The sequence below is a fragment of the Otolemur garnettii genome, unplaced genomic scaffold (assembly GCF_000181295.1).
Source record: "Otolemur garnettii isolate 467f Iridium unplaced genomic scaffold, OtoGar3 scaffold00059, whole genome shotgun sequence".
Taxonomy (NCBI): domain Eukaryota; kingdom Metazoa; phylum Chordata; class Mammalia; order Primates; family Galagidae; genus Otolemur; species Otolemur garnettii.
Window position 1 is genome coordinate 10,083,667 of NW_003852454.1, and position 13,845 is coordinate 10,097,511.

The window sequence follows — 13,845 nt, forward strand, 5'->3', positions numbered from 1 at the left end:
TTTATGGAACTTCCTCTGCAGCACCAACTCAGGGGGAAGAGGGACTGTGTGACATCTGAGTGACACCACTGGGTCTTTAACTTTCTCCCAAGACCCAGAGAACCAATAGGAAGTGCGAGATTTGGAGTGGAAGAAGAGTGAATTTTTTGTTTGTTCAGTTAGTTGACTGGTTTTTGTGACAACATAGAAAAAATCAAAATTACTGGGTCTTTTATTTCTATTCTTTAAGCTAGAATTGGATGCCATGAAGTCATCAACAAACTTTCCCCAAACATAAGCCCTGTCAGCACAACTGTACGTTTGCTGTGCTGAGCAGAAAATTTCTAATAATCCGTCCAAACATATGCAGGGATATTAGTTTCTGGGCTTTGAAACAATCACTGCTGGAGGGTTTGCTACCTGCCCAGGACACGGAGAGTAAATCATCTTACTTTGCTGCCTCCGATTCTCAGCACTCCACAATGAGCCCATTTATTGTATTACAGCCTTTCTGTAACGTCGTGAATTACACTCACTCCCTTTTTAAATTCATACAGTTTTTTTTTTTCTTTGCTCTCTCAGACTTTCTATAAAGATTGTTTTCCAGAATTCGGGTATTTATCATTGCTTTTACTCTTAATTTTATTCACTACATTTATGAGCTCTTGCCAGCGCTCTCTTAGTGGCTAGAGCATAAGAGGAGCAGAGAATTACCCAAAGGCGCCAGGCAGTAAAGGAGATTGGAACTCTGCTATATTCCTCCCTAAAGCCAGGAGTTCTATCCAGGAGGAAGCATCGCCTTCACCTCCATAAGCCTGCATAACTCTTTATCTTTTTCCTTCCCACCATATTTGAAATTTATAAAATGTTTTTATTTTGTATGCTTATGCCTCATAGCTTATGTTTTCCTTTAATCAAGTCCCAGTCTGTTAAAATCTTTTTTCTTTTTTGCCCACGTCGTTTGTTGAGGTTTTCTGTGGCCTCTTAATTTTGTGCACTTCATATTTCCTAAGTTCTCATGTTGCCATTTACATTGATTCATCGTTGTGAATGTCATCACCGTGAGTAACACTCATTAGCATATATAGTTCGTATGTTTTAAACACTATCCTGAAGAGACTGTCGTTACTGATTCAAATTATATGAATGTTTTAGAGAATTTTGAATGTGTGTGGTAAAAGTATTTTTCAGAATACCCAGAATGTTTTGACCATGAGTAGTAAAAGCCTTATTGTAAGCATGGCATTGGCACTTATAGGAATGATAGAATTTCTTTGCATGTTCGATGAACGGGTATCATCTTCAAATTTCATGTTGCTTTCTTGGAGTTTAAAGTAGATACCTGGCTATCCCCTCCCAAAGCAGCATAAGCCAGTGACCTCAATTTTCTGCTCCTTCCCTCTTTCCCTGAAAAATGCAAAAAACATTCAAAAATGCAAAATTACCATCTTTATATATTTTGTTCTCTAGTACATGAAAAACCTTACAGATTCTGAACATTTCCAATTAACTTTAAGTCAACACGAGTTCGCCCCAGTGTGAAAACCCTTGGCTTAAATGTATAAATCAGCTCTGAGGTTATCATTCCCCAGTGAAGGAAGGTGGAGCCATTTCTTAGGGTAAAACCATAATATTACTAGTGTTTTGATGTCCTTTATGTCTGATTTGGGTACAGAAGTACAGCAAATAAACTACTCTGATTAAATCGTTCACGCAGTTGGCTATGAGATTTTTTTTTTAATTTTGCCTTTTATGTCAAGTGGTTTGGTTGATTTTGTTTGCTTTGGTGTTTTCTCCCCCTAGGTGTTTGCCAAACTACTGTGAACATGGCGGAAGCTGCTCCCAGTCCTGGACGACTTTCTACTGTAACTGCAGTGACACAAGTTACACTGGTGCCACCTGCCATAACTGTGAGTGGATTTGTGGGTTATGCGCAGTGGAGTGGGCAAAACTTCAGGAGTACCATTGTGAATATCAGGATGTTTTTGGCGTGCAGGGGGCAGTTTTTGTTCATTTATTCAACGTGTGTTGTTTGAGGGAATATTGTGTGCCAGACATTGTGGTGGGCATGGAGGATGCCTGAGGGGATATGTACCCACAGAGTGAGTGATCGACCCACAGGGCCAACAGGAAATGAGATCACGACTATGGAGTTGAGTAAGTTTTGAGGTGCAGGTGACAGGGGGAGCTATTAATTCAACTGTATTGTCACAATGGGCTAAGTCATGTTGTAATAAACAGCATCTCAGCAGTCAAAGCCAGCAGTGGCCGTGCCGTATCTATGTTACATGTGCATCACACATTGACAGGGGCCTTTCTTCCCAATTGTCCTCGCTCTGAAGATAACAGAGGCTCCATCATCTGGAATGGAGCTAGGTCAGGGAGAAGGGAACACAAAGGAGGAAGCACAGTCAAACAGGAGCTAGCTTTTAAATACTCCGACCCACAAGTAGCAAACATTACACATGCTCCTACATTCCACTGGCCCAAACAAGCCACACAGGCACACCCGACTTCACAGGGGATGCAATGCAATTTTACTATGGAATGTGAGACAACAGAACCAGAATATTGGTGATAAGGGCTGCTGACACTTGTGAATCTCAGTGCGACGGAGGCTTCAAATAGAAGACATGCTGAGCTGTAGGAATATGGCATGGGGGTGAGGGGAGAATAAAGAAAGAAAAATGAGATGATTGCTGCAACAAAGTGTTAAGCAATAATAATAATAATGCAAAGAAAGTAACATTCACAATGTCAAATAAGAGTATGACTATTAGAGAATGCTTTGACTCTGAGGTTCAGTATGGAGTCATCAGTTAACTTCTTTTTATTTTTTTCCAAAGTCTCAAAAAATAGACTACTAATATTTATAAACAAAAATAAAAAATAATTGCAAAAAAACAGATCATGCCAAATCTTATATACAATAGAAAAAGAAGAAATACTTCAACCGTCTAATTTCTTTTCTGAATGTATTTGTCTTCATTCATTCTTTACAAGGTTTTTGTTTCTAGTCCTCATCTTAAACGTTGTTATTGTTGTTAAATTTTGAGCCTTTTTAATTCTGTGAAGGCAAAAAGTGAAAACCTGATAATCACATGTATGTGTAAAAATACAAAGATAATTAAAAAAAGAAAAAGGATAGTTAGAAACAAAGGAAAAAATGGACGCATGCAACAGGAGGGTCTCCTGCAGAAAGCCTGAACTGCAAATAGCTCCACAGGGCCAGAGGCTGCTGCTGAGGAAGAGGAGGAGGGGTGGGAAGAGGCAGAGGGAGGCAGGAGAGGCTGTACCACAAGGAGAGGTAGGAACGACAACAACAACAAAGGGAAAAATGTCAGCCCATAGTCTTATGCTTTTTTTTTTTTAATGCTTTATTTAGTTTGATTTTGGGATTCAGAGGCTGCCTACAGGACTTTATGCTGCAGAAGACCTCTTTATAATTTTTTTATTAAATCATAAACACATAGATCATGTATACATTAATGCATTTATGGGGTACAATGTCCTGTTTTCATATAGAATTAGGAATGCTTACGTCACACTGGTTAATATATACCTCATCTTGTTTACTTAGTTTTTGTGTTAAGACATTTATACTCTATACTAATCGATCCAACATGTACCTTTGCCTTATGTACCATAGGTGTGATCCCACCATTCACCCTCCTTTGATCTGACCTCCCTCCTCCACACCCATCCCCCTCTCCCTCCTTCATCTTGGGCCATGGTTGTAATCTATTCTTCATATGAAAGTGTGAGCGGGTAAATTGGTTTCATAATAGTACTGAGTATATTGGACTTTTTTCTTTCATTCTTTTTTAATTTTTTAATTGTTTTTTACTAAATCATAACTTTGTACATGAATACGATTGTGATGGATGTGTTACTTAGTTCAATGTAAGCATTTCGCATTGTATATCAAAGCAGTACCCTGAACCCATAAATGCATCAATGTACTAAGTTATGATTCTTATGCTTTTCTGGTCTTATTGGAACCACCAAATAAAAACAAATGACCAAGCAGAGAAATGGATGGCTACCTGGGTGAACCGTACTAGACGTGCAGTGGGGAAAGATGTATTGGAAGGTCCTGGCAGTCACTGTAGGAGATATCATGAAACATGAGAAATGTGAAATTGGCTTGGAGGTAGAGGGGTGGGAGAAGGAACTTTTACAAAGAGAGAAGAGCCATGTCAAGAACTGGAGCTATTCAGAAGATTCCAGGGAGAGTGATCACTAGGGGAACTCACCAGTGCCTATTAAATGCATGGCCATTCCGGTTCCCTGTGAGTTCTTCCAGGAGTGCTGTCCTGACCCTCTGGACAGTTGTGTGTGCAGCCTGCAGGATTTCTCTACAGATGTATTTGGAGCTAATACTTCTGGAGGCAGATGTAAACCTGTAGATTGGTATTTATTTGTAATCCTATGTGACTGTTGTTCCTGGGTTGACACTCAGGGATGCAAAAAAGACATGGTAGATGCTAGCAAGGCTGGAATCAGGCTGATCCAGGGTGAGCAATGCTGACACATATCCCCCTTGAAACCTCTCAGCCGTTTTATGCCCTGGAATACAGCATCCACCAGTGATGTCCGCAGAGGGGTGTGACCAAATCAGAGGGGTCAGAGGCGCCTGGCCATCAGGCAATGATCCTGTTGTTATTTCTGTTAGTTGCTTGGGGAAATGAAAAACATTTGTTTGGATATACAATAAAATATCTTATTTAAATTTCTCTATTTAAAATTTTGGAACACCTATTTTGAAACTAATTCATAGCTTTTATAGGAATGTCCTAACCTAATTATAGCCTTAGAATATGGGAAGGGGTTAGGAGAGAGGAGGTGAGAGGAGTGGATGGGGGGAGGAAGGGTGATTGGTGGGGTCACTTCTATGGTCTATCTTACAAGGGTACAAGTGAATCTTTCTAAAAGCAGAGTATGAATGTCTTGACTCAATAACTAAGAAAATGACATAAAGTTTATGAAGGTTATGTTAACCAGTTTGATGAGAGTATTTCAAAATGTATATGAAAACAGTACACTGTACCCCATGATTTCATTAATGGACACAGTTATGCTATAAGAAATAAAACAAAAAAATTTTGGAACAGTAAAGAGAACACTGGGATGAGAGAGATTAAACTTAAATGTTACCTAACTCTTGTACTTAAATATAAGTACGTAATTTTATCACTTGAAGCTTCTTTTACTCCCCCGCCACATCCTATCAAGAACTGGTTCTTGTGGACTCATCTAAGGCTAAAATTACATGATTTATCTAAGATTGCAAGTAAATATCAATCTATAGGTTTGACATCTGCCTCTAGAAATATTAGCTCCAAATACATCTGTAGAGAAATCCTACAGGGCACACACACAACTGTCCAGAGGGTCAGGACAGTGCTCCTGGAAGAACTCAGAGGGAACTGGAATGTCCGTGCGTTTAATAGCAAGAGAAGAGGAACATAAAGACTTAAGCCAAAGAAATCCAAACTTCAGCCAAATCATTCTATACCGTTCTCTTCTTGTGTTCATTTTCTCCTAGAGCATCAGTTTTTTGAGGAGTTCGTCTTTACGAGCTCTGTTCTCCTTTAATTTACTCCATGTATCAGGCTAAAAATAGAAGCCTTTCTAGTTTTAAAAAAGAAGTGTGAAGCTGAAAATCAATAAAAGTGATGCGCTGATGTTTAAAGGAACATTGTCAGGGCTGATGAGCATGGTACTCAACAGACAAAGCCTTGAAAGTGTCATATTTTAAACACCCTCCCATTCTCCTTTCTGTGAGATTGCTCAGCGGCTACACTATAGGCTGCAACTCTGTGAAATTCTGTCTTCCCTTCTGGGCACCCGGCCAGGACAAATCAAAGGCCCTTGGATATCTGTGACATTTGGCAAGCTCACCTCGGATGCCCGTGCAATTCAAAAATTTGTCCTCCCTCTAATTAATTTCCTCATCCCCCAGCTGGTGAGGACCATTGTTTTAAGTCACATTGTAAATTGAATTAATGGATGCTTTCATCCTCTACAAACAGTGCCCCACACAGGGCATCAGAGGGGAGAGCTGCTAAAACGCAGGGGATGCACGCAGGGTGCCCTCAGGTGAAAACCAACAAGCCTCAAATCCCGCTCTAGTAGAAACGGCAAAGTCCTGGCTGTGCTGAGGCCACGGTCTACTGTCAGAACAACAAACTCCAGTGCTTGAGATTGATGAAGTATTTATAATAATTTTTAAAGCTGATCATTTCTTGACTATTTTCTTAGTATTTTCCGGCTCCTGAGGATGAGTTTCTTGTTTTTGTTTCTCTACTGGTGCTTTGTAGTAATTGTGAACCAGCAGAACTGAAGAAGGGCACAGGGGGTTCACTTCTTTCTCCCAGCCTTGGTGCGTAAGAGAGGAGCCTCGGGAGGGGGACGGCACGATGGGCCTCCAAGGAAGAGCAACATGGAAACTCCCAGCCTTTAGACACAGCTGGCTGCTGTTGAAATTTGAGAGATATTTTCATTCCGTGTAAATTTTCTTTCCTCCTTAGCTGAAGCCACATAAAGAACTCAGCTATGCCAGCTAGGTCACTTTTCAAACACACATTGTTCAAAATCTCCTCTTTAAGGAGGTAATGAGTGTGTGGGCAATTTCTATCCAATCCTTGGCCGCTTCCCTATATGTAGGTCACTACAAAAGTCTTGAGACAGACTCTTATGGTCCATTATTTCACTTCCAGGAAACATAGTTGACAACATTTTTTTCAATTCACTCATGCAAGTTTTAATTTCCTTGGACGATTGGTGTTGCTGGGAGGAATTCGTTTGTTTTCATCCATATGGGCTTATGCTCTTTGATTTCTGTGTATCTCAAAACTTTTGTAATGACCCATGTATCAGGTGAAAACTTCAGCTTATCACCTATCCCAGAAAGTGTGATCAGACACTATCATGTGTTGTATGTTGTCAGTGTCAGGAAATTTCTCCAAAGGTAAACAATGTTTGCAGTCCAGATCAAGCCTTGGCAACCCACGCAAGGTCCAGGGCCTTCAGACCACGGGAGTAGTCAGTTACCATGGTGACTAGCTGTATACAGCGCCCATTCAGAAGGTCATGTAGTTGAATCCAAACTTTTAAGTATTCAGGGTATATCTTGCTCATGGTATATCATGTTCATCTTATGAGGAATCTAAATTAAAATTAAAATGAACAGGTTTTGATTGAGAAAGATTAATACACAGATAGACAGAGAGATATATATCAATAAAATGATAAAGTGAGGCAAACAGTATTATTATCCCCAGTTTACAGATGAGGCTATCAAAGCCTGAAAAAGCTGCATCACTTCCACAAGGTCTCTTGGCTGGTAATTGGTGAGGGCTGGGACTGCAGCCAAGAGAATAAAGCTGCAAGATCCACATGCTGCATCCCTACATATTATTTCTTCTCTCAAATAAGTAAGACATTTGCAAACTTTGGTACAGAAACTCGGTGAGGGACATTCATGGTATCTTTCCTATTTCTTGACACAGTAGCGGGGTGTGAGATCATAATTCAAAATACAGTTCTACAAGACTGGAAACTGCAAAGTTTTTGTGTTCTAGAGTAATCGTGAAAGCATTATGAAAGGAGGTAGAATGACTTAAGACTTAAAGAACAGTTAAAACTGGAATGGCTTAAAATAAATGTGAAGCCGATAGAAAACAGGGAGATTGCCAAGGGCCAAGGCTGGTGGTAGGAATATAAATGCTCTATTTTGGGACATTGCAAGTGTTTGATTGGCTCCAGGAGGGAAAATATTAATAACTCTCTTCATTCACTCCTGAACCCAAATGGGATTCCTAAAGCACTTCCCTTTAGAGAAAATGAAAGTGCATTTCCCAAAACTTTTCAAGTGCTCTTTTAACACCTAAAAATACCACTTTGATAACTACATAATAAATAGTCCAATGGCATTTTTGCTTTTATACTCAACCATTTTAAGTTTTTTTTGGTGTGTGTGTTCATTAGAGAGGGGTCTTGTGTTGTTTCCAAACATTTATTGTTGTAATTAACACTGAGCATTTTTATACTTAAATAACTTTAACCTCACAAATTCTATTGTTTCCTGCACTGGCCTCAGAAATGGCTCTATTGAGTCGCACTTTTGAGTAGTTTTGAGGGTCTTAATCTATATTCACAACTTGCCTTCCGAAACTCTTAGAACAGTTTATGCTTGAATCACTATTTTCTGAGATCTTATTTCACTTTCTCTGCAAGATCTGTTTACTATCACATATAAAACTATTGGACCTGTCTTTTTCCTGCAACAGTTGCATATCGAGATAGAAATTACCACTGACCTGCATGGTGAGCTCCAGATTTTTTACATATTTTGTAGATGATTTATATAATTGGAATAAGATTATTTCCACAGAATTTTCTTTTATCACTTCATAAGTACTTTTTGGAAGCGCATCTCATGTCAGTAATGATGCATTTAATAATGCCTCTCACGTTGCCCAGATTGAGTAAGTGATTCAAACACTTACTATAATCCGTCCTCTTTATGCTTCTTCCTGTGTGGGACTGTCCTTGATCTTCTCAGTGTCTACGTCTGACGACGTTCGCATGGCCCTGCGCAGGGTCTCGTCACCATCCCTCAGCTTTTGCTAATCCCTCTTCACAGTGTAGCTTCTCTGACATCCTAACAATGCCTTTTAGCTCATTTTTCAGCTTTGCGAGAGGATGTCAGCTTTCTTCCTCTCCTAGGTCTGATGTAGTGCTTCTTCCATTGGGCAGTCAATAGCCAAGTATTGATTGGAAGCATATCAAGTTGTCTGGCTATCAACCTCTATAGCAGTCATCACAGAGGGATAACACTTGGTTTAGCAGGAGGTAAATGGTCCTTTGACTGAATAACATCTGGGTTGTTGAAATAAAGTTTGGAGCAGGTAAGGGAGGTCTGGTAGTAATAAAATCTATTTTAAAATATTGCTAATATCCCTTAGTTCTATTCATATTTTCACATTATTCTATAAGCTGCTATCAAGATCTAAAGAAAATTCATCTTTTTTTTGTTGTTGTGGCAGAGTCTCACTCTGTTACCCTGGGTAGAGTGCCATGGCATCATTGTAGCTCATAGCAACCTCAAACTGTTGGGCTTGAGCAATCTTCTTGCCTTGGCTTCCCAGGTAGCTGGGACTACTGGCATGAACCATGACACCTGGCTAGTTTTTCTATTTTTTACTAGAGACAGGTTTATCTCTTGCTCAGGATGGTCTTGAACTTCTCAGCTCAAGAGATCCACCTGTCTCAGTGTCCCAGAGTGCTATGATTACAGGTGTGAGCTACTGCACCCCACCAAAAATTCATCTGTTATTAACCCCGAATGACATCAGCAGATTGTTCTCAGCTAGGCATGGGAAGAGGAAGAGGAAGGGAAAGGGGAAGATGAGATGAAAAAGGAGAAGAAGAGGAGGAAGAGGAGGAGGAGGAGGAGGAAGAAATGTGAATTGTTGAATTCCCACCCTGTTTCATCTTATGACACCAAACATAGCCTTCTGTGGCATCATTATTTTTAGTCATGTTAACTCCCCCACTGAGACTATATGCTTCTTTAGGGAAGAAGCTCTGTCATACTTATATTTGTACTAACCACATGTGAGCCATTTGTAATACATAGTGCCTCTTATGGAAATACTGAGACAGAAAATTAAGCAGAAAAAAAAATTCAGTGTGCCATTAGATGGGAACTTGGTGAGGACGTGATGATGTTTGAATCTTTCCTGAGTTTAGTAGGAGGTAAATGGTCCTTTGACTGAATAACATCTGGGTTGTTGAAATAAATTTTGGAGCAGGTAATAAAATCTATTTTAAAATATTGCTCATATCTCTTAGTTCTATTCATATTATAATATTATTCTATAAATCTGCTATCAAGATCTAAAGAAAATCCATCTTTTTTTTTTTTTTTTTTTTTTTTTTGTGGCAGAGTCTCATTCTGTTACCCTGGGTCTCCAGCCCCTGGTCTAAAACCTGGCATGTAGTAGATGTCCATTCTTTGATATATGAACAAATAGATAAATGAATTTGTGAAGGATATGCACACAGTAGTGTTGAGTTACTGGGGCAAGAGCATTGCCACTTTCTTGAGAAGGTGAAAAAGCTTTCAGAATAACTGACCTGTGAGAAGACTTGAAGAATAAGAGAGGAAGGAGAATGGCTCTCCACGAAGGGGACAACATGCAAAAAGGCATCGTGGGAACATGACATGTCCTGCAACAAAGAGGCCCCCCGAGACAACTGGCAGAGCTGGACAGTACAAGGGACGGGGGATGCAGAGTTGCAGGCACAGCTGCAGTAGAAGGACAGTCAGAAACTGAGAGGAGCTTGCTTTTCTGCTGGGCACCTAGCAGGCAACTACAGAGTGTGGGTGTCACTTTAATTGAAGGGCTAATATTTGTTTTGTTGTTTGCTTTGTTTATCGGTGTCTTTTGGAAATACATTTGTGATGGTAGTGTAAGTACTGAAGTTGAGAGAGCTGGCTGCCATGCAGAGATACTGTATGCTATTTGCAATTGTGTGGGCAGCAAATAATGAGAGTCGGAGCAAACTAGCAAGCAGGGGCCTGATGTGAAAGGCATATCTAAAATTGGATCGAGTCATCTTGAAGACAAATTGAACACAGGAGAGAGAAGGAAGATGTTCAGCTTTTTAGCTTGGAAAACATCATGGATAAAGAATGTAGCAGCCGAGTGCTCAGGTCTGGCTCAGTGTGGCAGCAAGCGTCAAATCCAAGCCCTACAACTCACAAGATCTGTGACCTAGGACACGCTGTGTGAGCTGCATGGGCTTTAACTAACTCATCTGTGATATGGGGCTAATGATACCAATGATCTTATGGAAATGTTATAAGGACGTATAAAACAATATCTATAAAGTATTTGGCATGGCACCTGCAAGTCCAAGTACCTGTTCCCTCTGAGCTACCACTGGACTGGCAGGAAGAGGAGATTCAGCAAATGCTGCCATCAGTCAGGTGGACTTTACCTGGGGAGATGCCCACTGGACAGAATAAGCCAGAAAACTCTACATCAAAGTCCAAGGGGAAGGTGAGAACCAGCAAGCACATAGTCGCTGATGTTGCTTGGGTGGATGAAGCCAGTCAGGCAGGGGTCACCCCAAGGATGGAAGCTGAAAAGTAAAACGTTTTAAGGGATTCAAGACAAGGTACATCTGAATCACAATTGAGAAGGACTGGTGAGAAAAAAAGTGAATGAGGCACAGAAAGGCAGGAGACAAGTGTTTCAGCAATAGATTACAGACAGAAATGTCTAAGAACATAATAATATCTCCCATACTACTTCTCTCCCATCGGAGTAGTTGGAAATTGTTGAAAGACTGGATAGACATCTAAAAAAGAATTTGGAGAAAAGCACAATCTAGGAAAGAATACAGCCAAAGGAAGCTATTTCTCCATGGGCAGACTGTGGCTGGGGCGGGACGGGGATGCATTGCCCCTTGCTGTGCTAAGAGCACTTGCTGACTGATGACCATCCTGGGTGTTGGTGGGGTACAGGTGATTCGAAAGTGTTCCCCGACATCGAGAGGAATTCATTCTCCTTTGGAGAAAAGGCCAACATCCTTGAATCCATGCCCAGCCAGGTGTTTCTCAGTACCACAGCTTACAGTTGAGGGCACAGGACCACCTCTCAGGGGACACTCCTTCATGAAGGGAGAGATCCAAGCAGGCTGGACTAAATGTGGCTGTCTACACAAGGGCCAGATCTGGGGAAGCAAAGTGTCTCAGAAAGGTATTTTTTGTTTTTTTTGTGGGGTTTTTTTGGCCAGGGCTGAGTTTGAACCCGCCACCTCTGGCATATGGGGCTGGCGCCCTGCCCTTTTGAGTTACAGGTGCCACCCAGGAAGGTGTTTTTGAAAGGTGAGATTCAGGCTCGGCGCCTGTGGCTCAAGCAGCTAAGGCGCCAGCCACATACACCTAAGGTGGCGGGTTCGAATCCCCAGCCCGGGCCCGCCAAACAACAATGATGGCTGCAACCAAAAAAAAAATGGCCAGGCCTTGTGGCGGGCGCCTGTGGTCCCAGCTACTTGGGAGGCTGAGGCAGGAGACTCGCTTGAGCCCAGGTTGGAGGTTGCTGTGAGCGTGATGCCATGGCACTCTACCCGGGGGGATAGCTTGAGGCTCCGTCTCAAAAAAATAAATAAATTAATAAAGGTGAATCAAAGCAATGGCCTATGATATAATAAAGGTGAGCAGGGGGGATGTTTGAAGTTCACCCAAAGCATAAGACTAAGGGGGAGGGAATGGGCATTTACTAAGCCCCGTGTAAGGTCAGAACTGTGCCGGGTGCTGTCTGTATGTCTGTCTTACTTTCTGAGACCACCTGGCCCTAGCTCTCACCTGGTTAGACTATCACAGTTCTTCAAACAACTGGGTCTTCACATTTGCAAATCTCTTGACCACAAAGACTGCTTCCTGATTTCTCTGCCTGGAAGCTGTTAACTCCTGCAGTCGACCTTGCTTACACAGGGCTCCTCCTACACCACCCTCTCACGAGGCACTCACTCCACCTCATAAAAATGGCCCAGTTCTGGGGCAGCACCTGTGGCTCAAAGGAGTAAGGCGCTGGCCCCATATGCTGGAGGTGGTGGGTTCAAGCCCAGCCCTGGCCAAAAACCGCAAAAAAAAAAAAAAGTGGTCTGATTTCTGCTTCCCTTCCCAAACTTTCTGTGCACTCCCCTTTTTATATTCAGCTCCGGACTGAGACATAGCAGATAATTGATGATTGTAAACATTCATTTATAGTCAAAATGCTTAATGGCACAAAACTGGGAGAAGCGGGACTTGAACTCAGTTCTAGATGAGACTTGAAAACACTTTCTCATCACATTACACCTCTAAGTGGAAAGAAAAACACTCCTTAATATTGTATGTAACACACAGGATTTAAAGGCAAAACTGATGCCAAAACTTGTCAGAGGGGGGGCGACATTGGATTAGTTTTCTCCTTTGGAGTACATCGCAGTGATTTACTGGTTTCCCCAGCCCTCTCCTCCCTGTGACTTTGTTCTGCTTGTTCCTCCTTTCCTCTTTCCTATGTCCCTCCCTCCACCCTGCCCTACCTTTTTGTTCATTGAAGCTACAGGAAAGCCAACTTCAAATACTTAACACTGGGTTGACAAAGTGCAAAAAATGTAATCACAAGTTTTAGCTTTATTCCAAACCCTTAGAAGCAGCAAAAGATTCAAAAATATCAGAGAAGATAATTAACCGAAAGTAATTGTTGATGTTGCCTTCCTTGGGAGAATTATTGATATTTACTTCGAACATTAAGCAAGAACAATGATCACTTATTTATAATGTATTTCAATCAACAGAAGACTAATTGCCAGAGAAATACGAAGCTGAGTCTACTATGTCGCAGGAGCAAGAAACAATCTGGAATTTATTTACATATTAAACTCACTACACGAAGGCATATTTTTCATCTGGGCCTGCACTTTGGATCTGGGCAGGTTAAGGTTGTGACAGCTCTCCAGCGTTATACAAATTATTTCACTTCTTTCAGTCTCAGATGCTTGATCTCTAAAATAATAGTAACTTCTTTACATAGTTATTATGAGAAGTCAGGGGTAAAACACATCTGGCCCAACATTTGATATTTGGTATTTCTAGGTTAAATGGGGTTTATTATATACTTGAAATTATTTTCCTTAAAGTTGAGGAATATTTTAACATAAGAGATAGCAGATGATTTACCAAATCGTATGGTGAAGAAACCCTTCTTCCACTGCAGATTACTAAAGAGATGAGGTTTTGGCCCAGGTGTTGCCATCAGTGGAAGGAGCAAGGGGCACAATGTCACAGATAGAACCCCAGAC

At 41.1% G+C, this 13,845-nt stretch overlaps 1 protein-coding gene across 1 annotated transcript in view; it reads left to right on the plus strand.

Annotated features, from left to right (window-relative positions):
* The window catches only part of CNTNAP5 (contactin associated protein like 5), an 801,226-nt gene that overhangs the window by 472,507 nt on the left and 314,874 nt on the right, over positions 1 to 13,845 (plus strand). The window contains exon 11 of the mRNA XM_003792647.1: positions 1,783 to 1,889. Within this exon, the coding sequence (XP_003792695.1) occupies positions 1,783 to 1,889 (107 nt within the window). The remainder of the gene's footprint in view (positions 1 to 1,782; positions 1,890 to 13,845) is intronic.